At 57.2% G+C, this 16348-nt stretch overlaps 1 protein-coding gene across 1 annotated transcript; it reads right to left on the bottom strand.

Moving 5' to 3' along the window:
* Nucleotides 1–927: 927 nt before the first annotated feature.
* EDA2R (ectodysplasin A2 receptor) lies at nucleotides 928–11926 on the bottom strand. The gene is made up of 9 exons (XM_027663232.1): nucleotides 11849–11926; nucleotides 7057–7166; nucleotides 6241–6419; nucleotides 5394–5479; nucleotides 5058–5222; nucleotides 4424–4570; nucleotides 3783–4279; nucleotides 3508–3556; nucleotides 928–3079 (listed from the first exon to the last, which is right to left on the bottom strand). The coding sequence occupies exons 2-9, from the start codon at nucleotides 7141–7143 to the stop codon at nucleotides 2784–2786; spliced, it is 1506 nt and encodes a 501-aa protein (XP_027519033.1). The 5' UTR covers nucleotides 7144–7166; nucleotides 11849–11926; the 3' UTR covers nucleotides 928–2783.
* Nucleotides 11927–16348: the final 4422 nt, after the last annotated feature.

Raw genomic sequence — 16348 nt, 5'->3', positions numbered from 1 at the left:
TCATAAAAAACACCATGTATTACCCTGGGTAAACCATGGCTACAGAAATGTAGTGATTATTTTTTTGAAAAGCACCAGAGTCTGCAGTATAAAATAATCCAACACAGAGGGCATCTTCCCCCGACACTTGCAGACCCTTCCAAGAAGTGTGCCCAGATCAGTAAAACAATGTCTTTGTCAGTATTGCATATTCCTGTAAGAGCACAGGAATAAGCTCCTGTAAGGAGACAGCTCTCCAGAGCACCCTGTTCAGGAACAGCATCCGAGGGTTGTTCCCCAACTGTTCATCAGAATGAACACTTTACCAGCACTGAAGTATGTGCCTATTTTAGGTCCATGCTTAAGAGCTTCTCAGAACAGGGCTGGATTTAAACTTATCATACAAATTCCTCTGCAAATCAGACTTCCAGACAAGAATGGTGTCAAAACCAATTGCTTGTAAAATATAACCCCATTGCAGGAGTGTTTCCACTGTTCAGCCCCAGCTCAAGTTTGCACAGATGCTGAGTTATTTCATTCCTTTCACCTCCCCAAGAGCCATGCCAGCTTGGCACAAACAGCTTCCTGAGGCTGTGACACGAGATTCAGCACTACGGGAATTTCTTTCCCTTACCTTCCATGTATTGTGTTGAAAATACTATTAAAAGGCAAAAGTCAAGTATTGAGTTCATTGGTTCCCCACTGAAGCAGTTCCTCATGCAGGGATAGGCATAATTCTGATGTCCCAGTATTATCCGTTTTCAGGCTCTCGTGGTTCCCTGAGGGCTCCAGCTGGGCTTGAGGCAGGCTGGCCAAAGGATCCCCAGGGGCATTGGCCAAAGGCCACCTGTAGAAATTTTGGCCCTTGTAAACACAGCTGGTTTTGTCACCGCAGTGGAAGGAAGGTGCCTGCCACGGACACAGTGAGAGTGGGGAGCAGCCCAGGAAATCCCTGGCCCCAGGCTGTGTGTGTTGCAGCAACACTGCTGGCTGCTCCCTGATAACCCGAGCGTGCAGCGAGAGTCCAACTAACCCCGGCCCCAAATGGCACAAGGTCCAACACTTTGGGTCTTGGGGAGCAAAGAGCAATAAAATGACCTTGACTGTGGAAGAAACAAGCAGCAGAGAGAAAGTGTCAGATCCAGTTGAAACTGCCCACGCCCCTGCTTATCTGAGCACATCCTGGGTGCGTTTGAGTCCCAACAGCACTGAACAGGGAAAAGAAACACGAGCAGCTATTAATACCCGGGACTGGAGGGGGCTGTCTTCCCAGAAGGGCACCCGCTTCTTCCAGGTACTGTGGTCACATAAAGGCAAAGCCCGCGGGTCGGCAGGCGGGGCTGGCGGGGTAACAGTGCCGCTTGCTGGCGACCACCGTCCGCCGGCTCGGCCGGAGCCCCCGGCCATGGGCGGGACCGCAGACAGCGCTCGCTGGACCCACCGCGGCAGTGAGGGACAGAGCAGCAGAGCCAGAGCGAGCACCACCGGTTCAGCCTCGGCAGCGCTGCCCGGGAGTCTCGGGACAGCTGGGGTGACCCTCACTGGACCCCGGTGTCAGTGTCGCCTGGCACCGAGCCGCGCTGCCGCCGCAGCCCCGCTGGCAGCTGCTCCAGCCGTGACCCCGCGGGAGCGGCATCCGCAGCCCCGCGTGCCCGCCGCCCCCGCGCCGCCGCGCCCCGCACGGGAACGTGCCTGTCCGGGGCCACTGACAGAGCCCCACTGAGAACAGCCTGACCACCTCCAGTCCTCAGCCCCGGGCACAGCAACCGAAACCGGGGCACTCAGTGGCAGCAGGACCACGGCAAACTCTGACAAATCCCTCAGGATGAAATAAGAAGCAGAAGGTCTCTCCCTTCCCCAGTAGCAACTCCCAGGAATGAGAAATCAGGCCATTTATAGGCAGGAAAAAAAAAAAAGAAAAATATTTTAAAAGGAGCTGGCCCTGCTGTGGCTGGCACAGGGACGTCATCACTGACTGCAACCACAGTCATGGCTTCAGCCCCCAGCTGCCACCCGCTCCCCAGGGCAAAGCAGTGCAGCGACCCTGCCCCTGCTGCCCTGTGCCACCGCAAAGCCTTGGAGGCGATGGGCAGCAGATGGCTGTGGGGCATGGCAGGAGCCCGGGAGTGAGCCAGCACCTGTCCCGGGCCAGCAGCCACAGCCCCAGGACAAAGATGTACACCAGCTCATCCTGGGGATCAGTCTGAGACTCCTGCCAGGACAAACAGACACAAAGGGGAAGGTGCCAGGGTGGCACAGAGAGGCAAAGGCTGGAGCCCAGCACGTGAGCCATGGCCAGGTCCTCTGCTGAGGAAATCCCAGCATGGAAGAAGAGAAACAACCAAAAAGCAAACTGGGAAAGTGGCATCTGGCACCTAGGAAAGCACAGCACAGAGCAAAGGAAGGACAGAAAAGCTGGAATGGAGGGGAGGCGATGGCTAGGCCCATAGGAGGGTGTTGCCAGTGGAGACCAAGCCCCATGGCTGAGGGACCCCATGGCAAGAGTGGGGCAGGATGGGGCTCACTGCAGAGCCAGAGCACCGCATCATGGGCAGCACAGTGACCAAGGGTGTCACAGCCAGAGAAAAACAGCCTCTGGAGGCGCCTGAGCAAGCCCTCCCACACGGAGCTGGGAGCAGGTACAGCTGTGCTTCCCAGAACCCCTCGCATCCTTCCATTCCGTGATGCAAAGACCATCTCCATGCTCTGCCCCCATGCACACCAGGGAAGTTACATGACTGAAGGCCACTGGATCCTCTCCCACACCAGCAGTGCATGGAGCTTTCCTCATCCCTCCGCGTCCTCTAGTGCTGGTGGTCTGTCACCGGGCTGAGAGTGAAGTGGTCACAGAGCAGGAGCAAGGCGTCGAACCGCTGGAGCCGCTGCAGCGCCTGTGCCAGCAGCGGGACGGTCACGGCGGCTCCCGCGTACGTGAAGTGTGCGACGAGCTGCTCAAACCCTGAGATCCGTCCCAGCAACTGGGGCACGAGCCCCAGCTCCAGTGCCACGTGGCCAAAGTTCTTCACGCCGTTCAAGGAAGGGTCCAACAAGAAGGCGAGTGACTGCACCAAGGAATGTGGCAGCTCTGCTATTAGGAGACCTGGGGAGCAGCATCACAGTGGAGCTGGGTTAGAACCTGTCCTACCTGGCCAGGATAAGGGAAAACAGAGCAGCCGGACTCCAGCCCCAGCCCCTGTCGAGCAGGTGACAGGACATCCTGCCAGGGCAGGCATCTCCTCCAACATCACTTTCAGAGCTCAGCAACATGGAGCTGGCTCAGTCCTAGGGAAGCTGGTAACTGGGGACAACTGGGCTTCCATCAGCCACTGGCCCGCAGGCCACTCAAGGCAGCATCACAGACAATGCACCCTGTGAACCAGCACCAAAGGCCACAAGTCAGGTAAGTCCCTGTGATCCCTGGCACCTCCATGCAGCCATGGTGGGCTTCTGGAGGAGCTCTCTTCCAAGAACCTGCCTCTCTGATATCCCAGTACTCGAGAATAAAGACGAGGCTGGAAGGCCACTTACCCTTGGCTGCGCTGCTGATCTGAGTCACCAGGCTCTGGGCATCATCCACCTGGGGAGACAAAGATCCCAAGGTTGGTGGCAGTCTGCTGAGAACAGCAATGCCTGGCACTGTTCCCAGGGCCATCACAGGGGCTCACAGAATGGTGCTTCTCCTCCAGCTGTGCCATTCCGTATCAACAGACCTCAGTCCACATCCCTACCCCCCCATCGAGCCCAGCTCCTGTGCCTGAGCCTCGGCAGCAGTTCAGAGGAGTGATGAGGCTGAAGGAACTTACCGGCCGCTCCCCAGGGGGGGTATCGGCAGTGGGATTTGGGAAGGTGGAGGGCAAGTGATGGGCCCCCTCCTGCACCACACCACTGCTCTCTGCCGGGATCCTCTTCACTGCCTGGCTCGTTGCATCGTCCGGCCGCTCGCTGCCCACAAACTCTGCCTGGGTGGAAAACTTCTGGAGGTCCAGCTCGGTGCATTCCACTGGTGCATGTGGCCACTTGTGCTGCATCTCAGAGGCGCAGGAGGAGAGGGGGGCCAGGGCCTCCACCGTGCCTGGCTGGCCCTGCCTTTGGGCGGGGGGCGGCAGGACCCCGGCCAGGCAGTCACCATGGCCCGAGGCCCGGAGGAGGGGCTGGCTTTCCAGGAGGCTCCTGCCCAGCTGGGCCTTGGAGGCAGCGCTGACCACAATGGCCGGCGGCAAGTCCACCTCTGGCTGGAGAGAGGGGAGCTGGAGACCCACAGCTTCCCCGTCCGAAATGAACTGCACCGCTTCCACAGGGCCTGGAACCAGAAACAGGCATGGCTCAGCAAACTCACCATCCAGCTCCATCCTTCCTGCCTCAGGGCATCTCAGCAGGTCCTGGGACACTCAAGCTGGAGCCCAGCACCACCTCCCTCCCCATGGGAAGACACAAGAGCAGGTACCTTCTGCCTGCCTGTAGCAAGGGCTCAGGTTCTTCACACCCAGGCAGCAGGGACCAGACATCTGCTCCTCACACAGGAACCTGCCGGGCGCCGCTGCGGTCGGGAACATTGCTCGCTGGCCCGAGAAGTTCTGAGTCCTCAGGAAGACTTGGAGGATAGAAGAGAACCAGCCTGAGTAAAGGCCTGGCTCACTTCCCCAGCACGTCCTCAGCCCTGTGGTATGTCTGCTGGCAAGGAGCCAGGAGCCAGCAGCTCCCTGGCATGCTGCTGGATGCCAGCGTGCCCCAACCCTGGCCACCAAACCTACTGCCCTCTTCGCTCAGCAGCAAAGAGCTGCCCAACTTGAGAAACCCCAGAAGTCAGGATTGTCAGTTCTGAATGCAAAATGGCCTTCTCTGTTTCCTCCTGATGGCACCAAGGAGGAGGGAGGATCCTCTGTGTCTTTAAGCAGGCAAAGCACACAAGAGGTCCTGCAGGCATTGAGAAGCAGGGCAAGGTGTCTATTCTGTTGAGCCAAGTAACAGTTGGGTCACTGTGCTGTCAAAGTAGCAATGCTCGGGGCAATACTCTACACAGCAAGAAGGAATCACGGGCACAGGTAAATAGCACAGAGAGGAGGAGAGCACTGACTCACCTCGCTGGCACTGGCTCTTCCAAAACCGCTTGCAGTAGATGATGGAGAGTGCCAGAAGCACCAGGACGATGATGATCAGGGCACTGCTGGTCAGGGCAAGAAGGGCCGTGTCCTGTGGTGGTACAGTGGGGATGGCGACCTTCACCAGGTTAGTTCTGGAGCGACCTGCAAACATCAGCCACAAAATGCTGGAGCCAAACTGCGAGGCTTGGACCACCCCTTCCCATGTGTCCCTTGCCACATGCCATGACTGTGCCCCTCCTCCTCTGCAGCGGGGCTGCAGCTCCATCATGTCCACACCACCCACTCTGATCTCGCCCAGTGAGGGGCACCTACACTGTGGCTCGGAGGAGGGCGTCTGCTTGGTGCAGGGGATGCACTCCCATTCCAGCTGCCCACTGATCCGTGCTTTCCGGTAAAACCTGCAACAGAGCAGAGGGGCTCAGCAGTGCCCAGCTCCTGATGGGGTCCCACCACCCTTGCTGTGCAGCCAGCTGTGCTGCCCAGCCCACGGCAGTGGGGGACAGCTGACCCTCCACTCCTGCCCAGCCAACTGGGCCACCCCCCAGCAGCAGGGCTCTCATCGCCAGCTGAAGCTGCACCACAGCTACTTGTTCATGCCTAGCCATTTGCCAAGGAGTGACATCCCTCCAACAGCCCCTCCCTCCCTGGCCCCATGTCTGCTGAAGTGGATTATAGAGATAAGCAGCTCTCCAGAGGACCAGGAACACCCCAGCTACAGCTGTGTCCAGCAAGAAGTTCATAGACCAAAGCCTCAACTCGCTCCTCTCCCAGTCCCACTGGTGGTCAGCGTGTGTCTGCAGACCTCAGGCTTGGTGCAGGATGGCTGTATACAGCAGTTTCATTTCAGTAACTCCTTAAACACATCACCCCTCTTTCCTCCTCTTTCAGGACCATCAACCATAGTGGTCTACAGCCCCTCATCTTTCAGGGCTTGGCCACACTGGTATCCACAGAACAACTCGGGTCTGGAACTTTTCTTCCACAGCTAATTTATGGAAGCCTTCAGGTTCCCTTCTCTGGAGCTACAAGGGGACCATCAGATCGGTCTGACTTCCATGTAATGAGTAGAGTCTTCACAGAGGCAGGCCTGGGTCGTCAGGCTCCTCTTAGGCCCCCTCTGTGCCCACGCCCTCCCTGCCTGGCCCGCAGCTCTGCTCACCCTGGCAGGCACTCCCCGCACACCGCGTCGGCCGTCGCCGTGCAGTTGGACTTCTGGAGGCGGTTGATGAGGGCGCAGGACAGGCAGGGCTTGCAGCCGTGGTGTCCCCAGCGGTCCTTGAACTTCCTGGGAGGGCAGGCCACGCACTGCGCGTCCCCTCCGCTGCCGTCACCACAGTCCTGCAGGGCACAAGGTTGGGGGCATGGCTGCAAGGGGCCACGGTGGGTTCCAAATGCTACTGAGGGGAACAGTGTCCCTTCTTTGGGGGCAAAGGGTAGTGGGGCCACTACTCATGTGCAGAGTTCTCAGAACCCAGCTGAGAGCAGCACGGCTCCCCCAGAACAGTCTCGTGCCCGGCCGTGCCCCGCCGGTGCACTGCGGCTGTTGGAAAGCTCTGGCAGCACCATGCCCAGGGAGGTACCTCGGGGGAGACCCCGCTGGGACACCCCTCACTGAGGCTGGGCTGGGACCACCCACAGCATTGTCCTGCTGGCACCCACCCACATGCAGCCCGGCCAGGCAGTGTGACCTCAGGGCTATGGACCAGAGGAAATTCAGACTTCCATCAGCAAAAAATGAACAAGGCAGCATGAGGAGCAACCCAAAATCCCTCGCCACCTCCTACTTCCATTGTCTCACCCTCCTACCCAGGGTGGGTGAAACAATTCACCATCCCATCCTACCACGTCTGAACTCTTCCCAACATTCCGGGACCTAAGATCATCCTTCTGAAGGGAGGCTGGAAGAAGATTCACCCAGCACTGTAAAAGCCTTGGTGATAGATGACTCCCACTCCTTACAGAGCAGTCAATTTACCTTGGAAAGCTCCTGCCCAGGCATGCACTTTCTGCAGGGGACACATTTCTTCTGGTCATCCAGGTACTCACTCTCTTGGCAGGCCATTGTGCTGGAGAGGAGAGGGGAGCCTGGGGAGGAGAGGAAGAGAAGGCAGAGGGGTCACAGCCAGCCCCAACACCTTTGGGATGAGCAGCGTGCCCTTCTCTGAGCGGCCATTTCCACCTGGCCAGGATGGCAGCTGGCACTGCTGGGCACCATGGGTGGGACTCGGGCAGGAGGTGGTCACTGGTTCCTGCTGCACAGCTCCAGCAGTCCCAGATGGGCTTCCCAGCAAGGCTGCAGATGAACTGCCCCATTAGCTGCCACCTCACAGCCTCACAACAGAACAAATGAAATTTCAGACCCAAGACTGAGGTGGATCCACCGACTGCTCGGGTCACCAGTGGATTCTGCCAGCCCCAGTCATAGCTCTGGGTACCTGAGATGGTCAGTAGAGAGCTCAGCCCCAGGAAAGGCCCAATAAAGTCCCAGCTTCAGGATCTAGCATCCCAGTTCTGGCCAGCATGGCTGTATTGGTCTGACAGACCAAATGCTGGTCACACACACACCTGTGTCCCCGCTGTGTCCCCAGGGACACACACACACCTGTGTCCCCACTGTGTCCCCAGGGACACACACACCTGTGGCCTTGCTGCTCTGCCCTGGATCTGCGTGGCCACTCAGACTGCTGCTCTGCACACATTCTGGCTCAGCGTGGGCTCACTCACAGTGACCTCAGAGGACCAGCAGAACAAACTCCCCCCTCCCTCCAAAACACCCTCCAGGGCCTTTCTGAGGTGCATAAATGGCTCAGCTGAAGGTGAGGGCAGAACCAGCCCGGGCACTGTGGGGCTGAACCGTCAGTGAGGGTGGCTCACAGGGGAGTATGGGATCGGTATCTCACCCAGAACAAGCAGCTCAGACTGAAGCCACAAAACTGAGCAATTTATTTGGAGTTTTGGGGCTGTCTGATCAATTCTGGTTTTTGCAGTGGAGGGGGAGCAGCTGCAGGACCCCCAGCACTCCAGCCCCTCCTGACAGAACTCCTTCCCCTCCCACGGCAGCATTCCTCCACAGGCTTTTTCTGCCTCCTCTGCCTAATTCCACCACTCCCTTGCTGGTGCCTTTTGGAAGCAGACACTTGGCTGGGCTCCCCCAGCTCCGGAAGGCCGAGATTCATGGGAGATGAGGTCTGCCCAGACGAGCACAGTGCGTGAGTCACCCTCACGCAGCTCCTGCTCACGGTGCACGGGCTGATACAAGGATCGCAGCCGATCCCTCGGGGACAGGCCATGAGGAGCTGAAGGGGCTAAATCTGTCTTGCAAACATCTCGGGAGGGGCATGGGCACAGCCTATAAATAGCGTAAAGGTTCCTGACACTATTGAATAAATAAAGGAGATTTGTCACCACCTCAGAAGGGGGTGAAGAGGGAGCTCAATGCCACTGCTCTGGGAAACGCACAGGGTTTCATGTCAGGGTTCAGCTACAGGCTGAACACAGGAGAGAAAATGAAAAGCAGAGAGATGGTCCCAGAGGGGCGACACCCAACCACTCTGTGGGGCCGGCACAGCAGTGGCCTGAGCCCAGCCTCTCGGGGAGTTCGTGCCCACAGCCAGGCTCGCCCCTGCTGGCAGGTGCCTCTGGGGTACGGGGTCAGCACAGCCAATGCTCAGCTCTGGAGTTTGGTTCCGGCTCTTGCACAAGATGAATGAAACAAAATTGCAGGCAAGAGGAAAGGAGCCCAGACACCAGAGTGTGGAGAGCAAGGGACTGATCTTTGTCTGCTCTCTAAAGTGCTGCTGTAACACCAAAAAAAGGCTCTGGTGGAAAAAAAGGAAAAAAACAACAACTCCCCCCACAGTAAAATACCCCTAACCAGCAGGTTTTTTGGTGAAACTGTCCGAGAACACAATCCGACCACTCTCATATATTTACAGCCTTTTCCAAAGGGCCTGCACCTGGGTGCCCTCACAGCCCCCTCCCCACGAGAGTCCCAGCTTAAAGCAGTTCCCCGAATACAGAAAGTTACACAGGCCAAAGGAATCCCACACCAGAGCTGCTCCACGTGTGAGGATGTCTGCCAAGATGATGGAATTGCTGAGGATGGGGGAGACAGCCCTCCCCGCTGTGCCAGCAGGATACTGGGCACAGGGCAGGCCTGCTGCTGCTCAAACCACAGCATAATGATAGAAGGAACGAACACTTTGTTGAAAATCTGGCATGAAATTCAAAGCTGTGAGATCTTTGTACTTCTTATTTCAATACCACTGGACCCAAGACACTTGATTTGTATGTGGAGGACACATCCAAACCACCTGATGCTGTCCCAGTACAGCAGCAACCTTGGATCGTCTAATGCTTGACTGAAACAACTGGTCGTAATGAACCGAAAGAAAAAGCCAAAACCAAACAACAAACCCTCCCACCTCTTTGGGAACCACATGGGGTCTCTAGGTGACTGCCAGAGCAGCAGATTTATCTGCAGAAGAGGAATATAAAGCTAACATAGTATCAATGAGTATACATTGGACACAGTATCAATGTACTTATAGGTTGGGGGAAAGAAGAGTCTCCTGCCCTAGTGCGAAATCCATGAGATCTTCTAACTTAAAAACATCATTAATTTGTTAAAGAACTCTTTTATTGCCTTAAAGAGACATCCTGCCAGAGCAGGGAAGCAGAGCAGGCTCCCCACTGCATCATCCCTTAAGACACCAAACCCACGAGCTGATGAATGAGTTTCACTGCATGAGATGAAATTGTTCCAGCAGTGTCACAGTATGAGCTGCAGTTCATCCACTCCATCACAGTGCTGTGGTTCAGCCATTGTCTTTTGTCTGCAAAAGTGTGATTTTCAAAAAAATTAGATTATATAGGAATATAAACTACTTCTTCTGTGTCCAGCTAATGGATTCTGGTAGGAAAAAGAGAGTGAGAAAATTAGTAAGTGAAAGGGTAGAAAATGAAAGTGATCAGTGAAAGCGTTAGCGCTGCTGATTCTCCCCATCTGCCCAGCATGCACCGGGCAGGGGGGCCAGCAGGGGTGCAGGCAGAGCAGGGGGGGCAGGCAGGGCAGGGGGGCAGGCTGGGGTGCAGACAGGGCAGGAGGAGAAGGGCTGGGATGGTCCCTGCTCCACCATTGACCCCGTGCCCTCACGCCGTGGGTCTCTGCTTCCTTGGGACAGGGAGTGCCCAGAGCCACCTTCAGGGACTCAGACACCCACACCCCGGCAGTGGCTCTTCCATGTCACCACGGGAGCCAGCACAACCTCAGAAGTGTTTCCTCTGCTGCAGGACTGACTGGCACAGCCAGGCAGTACCATACCTCAGATGAGACACTTGTATACATTGGAGCTCTATTTCAGAGAGCTGAAATCCTAAATAAGAACTGCAAGTGAAAAGCACGGGAAAAAAGTGTTATCTGGAAAACATGAGTGCACTCCTCGTGCTTGGCCACAGCCAGTCCCGGTCTCCTGCTCAGCCATTCTCCCACTCCGGTCCGGACAGCGTCTCTGCCTCTCCCTGTGCTACAAACTGTGCTGGGAGAGTCTCTGCTGCAGCGGAGGAAAAGAGGTGGAATCTGAGGCTTTCCACGTGGCTTGGAAATCAGCAGGTTTTCCAACACTTTTGGAGATTCTACGCACACAATTGCCCACTAGTTGTTTAATCTGGAGTGGCTAAGAACTACTGTTTGCTTTAGGTGAAAGCACCGTGCTCTTGGGCGGGGAGGGGAAGTGCTCCGGGCTGCTCTCACCCGCTTCAGCGCACGGCAGGAGTCCCCAACGCTCACTTTCCAGTGACTTTTGCCAAGTTCAGGCTGTTCACCTTGGGGACTCACACTCTGCTTTACCAGATATCTCAAGTAACACTTCCAAAGCTCCTATCAATTCACATAAAACCTCGGATTTTTTTGTCCCACAGCTAATTCTTAGTAATTGTCATTTTCTTGCTGCAATAATCACAGAATTACTGAGACTGTAAAAACCCTCCAGGATCCTCGAGTCCAACCGTTCCCCCAGCACTGCCCAGGCTACCACTAACCCATATCTCCAAGTGCCACATCCACACATCTGCTAAATCCCCCCAGGGATGGGGTCTCCACCACCCCCCGGGCAGCCTGCGCCAGGGCCGGACAATCCTTTCGGGGAAGAAATTGTTCTTAATATCCGACCTAAACCTACCGACCTCCGCACCTGGCGGCTGCTCGTTTCTGACAGAAAAGCGGAGGCGAGGCTGGCGGCGACACGGGTGCGGGGGCAGCGCGCCGGCGGGGCGGTGCGTGCGGCGGGGCCGCCCACGCGGGTGCCGGGCGTGGGCGCGCCCCGCGCTCCCGGACACCGCCGACCCGGCTGGTCCCGTCTCGCCCGTCGCCCCCGGCTCGGCCCGACCCCCGCGGCCCCGCCAGCGCCCCCCGCCGCCGCCCGCGGGAAGGCGGCAGCTCACCGGGCTGTGCATGCCCAGGCACGTTTCGGGCACGCGCTCCGCGGAGGCACGACCGCCCAGCATCACCCCCCCCGGCACCCCCGGGACCACGGGCCCGCTCTCCACGTCCCCCAGCCCCTGCCCCCTCGGCCCGGCACTCCCGGGGTTCGGGGGCGATCACGGAGCCGGCTGCAGCCCACGTGTATCGCTGCCGCCGCTCTGCCGGGAGCGGGACCCGCCGCAGGTCCTACCGGTCCCCCCGCCCCCGCAACCGGGGCGACACCGGCACCGGAGAGGATCGGGACCGTCGCGGGCGGGCGGGCAGGGACGCGGACCCCGCGGCTCACCTGGGTACCGGTGCTGGCAGGACGGAGCGGACCGGGACCGGCAGCGCCGGCGAGACCGGCAGTGCCAGCGGGACCAGGAGGACGGCAGGACCAGGGCAGACAGGGCGGACCAGGACCGGGACCGGACCGTCAGTGACTCCGCGTGGAGCGGAGCGGCTCGGAGCCCGAGCCCGTCCCAGGCACCGGGAGCACCCGCCGGTCCCGCCCCGCCGGCCCCATTGGCGGCGCGGCCGCCGGGGAGGAGCGATGGGGCGGAGCGGGGGCGGTGAGAGCGGCGGGGCCGGGACGGCGGGACCGGGAGGGAGTCACCGGGATGGAGTCACCGGGACGGCGGGACCGGGAGGGAGTCACCGGGATGGAGTCACCGGGATGGAGTCACCGGGACAGCGGGACCGGGAGGGAGTCACCGGGAGGGAGTCACCGGGACGGCGGGACCGGGAGGGAGTCGGGACGGAGGGGCCGAAGCCGCAGCGCCGCGCGGCGTCTGGGCAGGGCAGCGACGGGGCATCCCGGTGCCACCGGCCGCGGTGTGAAACTAGAGAACCCCCGGGCCTGCGGGACCTCGTTCCCTTAGGCCTGGACCTGTCCTGCACATCCGCTGTGGGCTGGAGGAGCCCCGGGCTCTGCCGCCCCTCTCCAGCCGTGGGGGAACACACGCCAGAAAGGAATAAACTTGCCAGTTCTGATTGTAGCTGTGCCACGCACAGCGTGTGTCCCGTGTGTATACCGAGTGTATTCTGTGTGTGTACTCTGCATGTACAGTGTATGTACTGTGTGTGTGGGCAGCACACACCGGGCATGGCCAAGCCCTGTGACCAGAGGCTTCTCCCAGGCTCAGCATTAAACCTCTCCCAGTGCTTGCTGTGACTCACCGTGAGGCTGTGGGTGGTTCCAGGGAGTCATCCTGAAGGTATTCCAAGATTGCCACACAATGACTGACTCTACCACAGAGTGAACCGAATTGGTGTGTGGAACTGAAGCTCCCTGTGCAGAGGGAGTTGATTTGCCTAGTGACACAGACCTTGGTGCTCCCCTTTCAGTGCACTGTGCCCCCCAACTGCTGCCCCTCAGTCCTAACCTGTCAGGCTCATGGCAGGGCCCTGCTGCCTTCCTGAGCTCCAGGAGGGGTGGGGTGGACAGTCAGTGCCGCTTACTTACGTGCCTTGGGCAGTACTGGTTGCTGTGCCAAGATGTGTACTCTTTTCTCTCTCTTTTCTTTCAAAATACAAGTGCTCTCACTCCAACCAATGCTTTTGAGAAGTTCCCTAAGTTCCTGAGGGTCACTGTGTAGCAGCTTCCAGAGAAGCCAGGCTGTCAGTTTGGAATAACTGAAGGGATTACATTAAATTCCATTAAGCAGTTTTTAAGGTTGGAAAAGGCCTCTAAGAGCACTGAGTCCAACCATCAACCCAGCACTGCCATGTTCACCAGTAAACCATGTCCCCAAGTGCTGCATCCACTTCCTTTTTGAACAACTCCAAGGATGGTGATTCCATCACTGCCCTGGACAGCTTGTGCCAGTGCCTGAACAACTTTCCTGGAAAAAATTTTCCCTCATATTCAGCCTGAACCTCCTCTGGTGCAACTTATGACCGTTTCCCTTGTCCTGCCACTTGTTCCCTGGGAGCAGAGCCCGACCTCTCCCCGGCTCCCCCCTCCTGTCAGGGAGTTGCAGAGACTGATGAGGTCCCCCTGAGCCTCCTTTTCTCCAGGCTGAGCCCCCCCAGCTCCCTCAGCCGCTCCTCGTCAGACCTATGCTCTCCCTCCCTGTCTCCTCACTAACTTGTCTGATTTCTCAGCCCGGTGCTTCAGCCGGTCAGTGCCACAGCCTCGCAGGTGGGAGAAGCTCCGAGAAGCCGTTCTGGGGGAGTGAGGATGATTTCACCGCTCACACGGGCAGGCGGCTCAGCGGGGCCGTGTCTGATGCAATCGGCCGGCGCTGCAACGCTGCCGCCCCTTTGCATCACCCGCGGCCGTGGGACGGGGGGTTCCCGGGGCGAGACAGAAACACCGGCGGCTGCCCTGCGGGAGGCTGGCACTAGAATGGTTTCGCTGAGCACAGGCCCGTCAGCAGAGGTCACCCGCAGAACAGTTTTCTGCTATAAGGAGATTACATCGGGGTGAAAGATTTACCCATAGAGCGTCCGGCTGCTGGGTGGGCATGGGCAGGGCTGTCCCAGCCCGGCCGGTTCGTGAGTGTTTGCGATGGTTTGTGGAGGTTTGCAGTGGTGGTCGGTGATGCTTTGTGGTGGCTTGTGGTAGTCACTGGTGGTCAGTGGTGGTTTGTGGTGGTCCCCACTGAGGGGCTGAGAAGCTGTGCTGCAATGACCAGCCCAAATCCACCAGTGTCGAGTCTGAGACATAAGTGGGCAGTCCCACCCCAGTTCCTGTCTGTGGGGCCAGCTGTTACTGAGGTGGGTTATTTCCTGGCTCAATCAGCACCTCGAAGCCACAGCCAGAAGAACAGCTGGGAAAGCTGATGTTCCAGGTGCAGGGATGGCTGGGTTAGGTAGAGTGCAGTACAGCCAACAGATTTGTGTGTGTTTTGCAGGCAGAGGCTGTTGAGATGTTAGCTTCAGCATACAGAGCCATGTTCTCAGGTATTTGGTTGTGCTGCTATGACCTGATATGCTCAGGGTCACGTTGTCTTTGTTAAGTTGTGACTGTGCAGCGTAATTAACTGAATTGCTGCATTAGGAGTTAGCAAAGCCAGGAATTCTGAGGCAGGGATATTTTACAGGTTTTTTGCGTACTGGAGTGTTCACAACACTAGGGAGTGTCAAGACCAGGTGGGAATTAACCGTGGAGGCGAAGTACACTGTGAACACCCCTGCACATGGGCACACACAGACACACGGACACACGGACATAGAAATAGCCTCCTCTGACATAGGAGGGTCGTCCACTTAACACACGACGTGGTGCAAAAGTCACTCACAGGAGTGAGGCTGAATCACGGGTGTTTCTGTGGGCGCCGAGGGTGTGGGGAGCCCTCGGGCAGGCAGGCACGGGCAGGGCGCGGGGCATCGCCGCAGCAGCAGCGGGGAGGGACAGGCCAGCGTGGTTACAGCCTTTCCCCAGAGGGGAATTGTTGCGGTTTCGTGCTGCCAGAGGAATTAAGAGCTCGGGATCTCTGTGAGCAACTCGGCTAACACCGCTCGGGCTCTTGCAGAGGCTGCTCCTGTCTGATGTCAGCAGAGGGCACTGGGTGATCGCCGGGAGCCGCGTCACCCCCGCCTGACCCGAGGTACATCTGCAGCTTTCCAAGCTTCGTGTGTGAAGGTCACAGACTGAGTTATGCTTTGTCTTAAGTGCTTCATTTCTCTCCTTCTGTTGTTGCACCCAGTTTCGGTCATTCTCTCCTCTCCCTCTCCCTCTCCTCTCTTCTTGCTGTTGTAAAAAGCAAGGTTTTCTGGTTTCATTTGCTGCCGCTGAGTCCATCCAACTCTGAGGACACACATAGCTCCTCTGATGTGGACAGCACATAGCCCATCTGCAGCTGAACAGAAAAAGTCCTAAATGTGTCTGTACATCCTCTGTCAGAGCTGCATCTGGGATCAACAACTGGGCAGAAAATCAGCAGTGGCAGGAGCCATTAGATGCTGCCTAAAGTGTGCCTGCAGGATCTAATGCAAATCAACTGTTCTTACCCACCTGGCAACAACTGTGGCTGTGGCACAGCTATGGTGTTATTGCACAACTAAATAACATTTCAGCCTTTGCCCAATGAATCTTGCAGAGAACTGTTTCAGGAGGGCAGTCACAGCATGAAGGCAGCTGCATTCAGACTGTTTTTTTAACATACCAGGATCTTTTGACAACCTTTTGCTCTCACTTGCTTCCACAGCTTCGTTCTATGCAATTGATTATATTTTTGAATTGATTTTTCAAACTTACTTTCAAATCCCTGCAAGAGCTTCCTCTGTATGATATGTGAAGTACCCCAGGGCTGCAGGCATCACTTTTTCATGTTTTCCACTAAAAAAAATGAGCCCTGACCTTGTGTCTTAGTGCTGACCTGTAGAAACTAAGAAAAGCAGACTCATTGTTTTTCAACCACTGAATAGTTTCTGATCAGAAAAGGCTGCCCATGGCACACACAGCATCTTGCTCTGCAGGACACTTTCCAAGCTGAGTGGCAAGTGTATGACAGGAAACCTGTAGTTATCTACCCCCCATGTCCATATTTGTAACCTTCTTTTACAGCTGGGTTATTGTTTGGTGACCTTTTGTCTTTTTTTGGCAGTGACAATGTACTATAAACAAGCAGCCGTGACCCTGAGCCTATTCCAGGTGGTTTTCACAGCACAGTGATCATGAACACAGGGCAGTTCATGCTGCCAGGGCTGCTCCACTGTGAGGCAGGCAGCTCCAACACTGCCAGGTCAGGATGTGGGACTGCAAAAGTAGAAACTGCTTAAAGATGGGCCCAGGCCACAATTTCATTTAGTGCACATCATGGAGGGAAGGGTCAGAGTGTGAGTCTGCTCTGAAGGCCAG

The sequence above is a fragment of the Corapipo altera genome, unplaced genomic scaffold (genome assembly GCF_003945725.1).
Source record: "Corapipo altera isolate COAL_440 unplaced genomic scaffold, ASM394572v1 107b, whole genome shotgun sequence".
NCBI classification, from domain to species: Eukaryota; Metazoa; Chordata; class Aves; order Passeriformes; family Pipridae; genus Corapipo; species Corapipo altera.
This window is presented reverse-complemented; position numbering and strand designations above follow the sequence as displayed.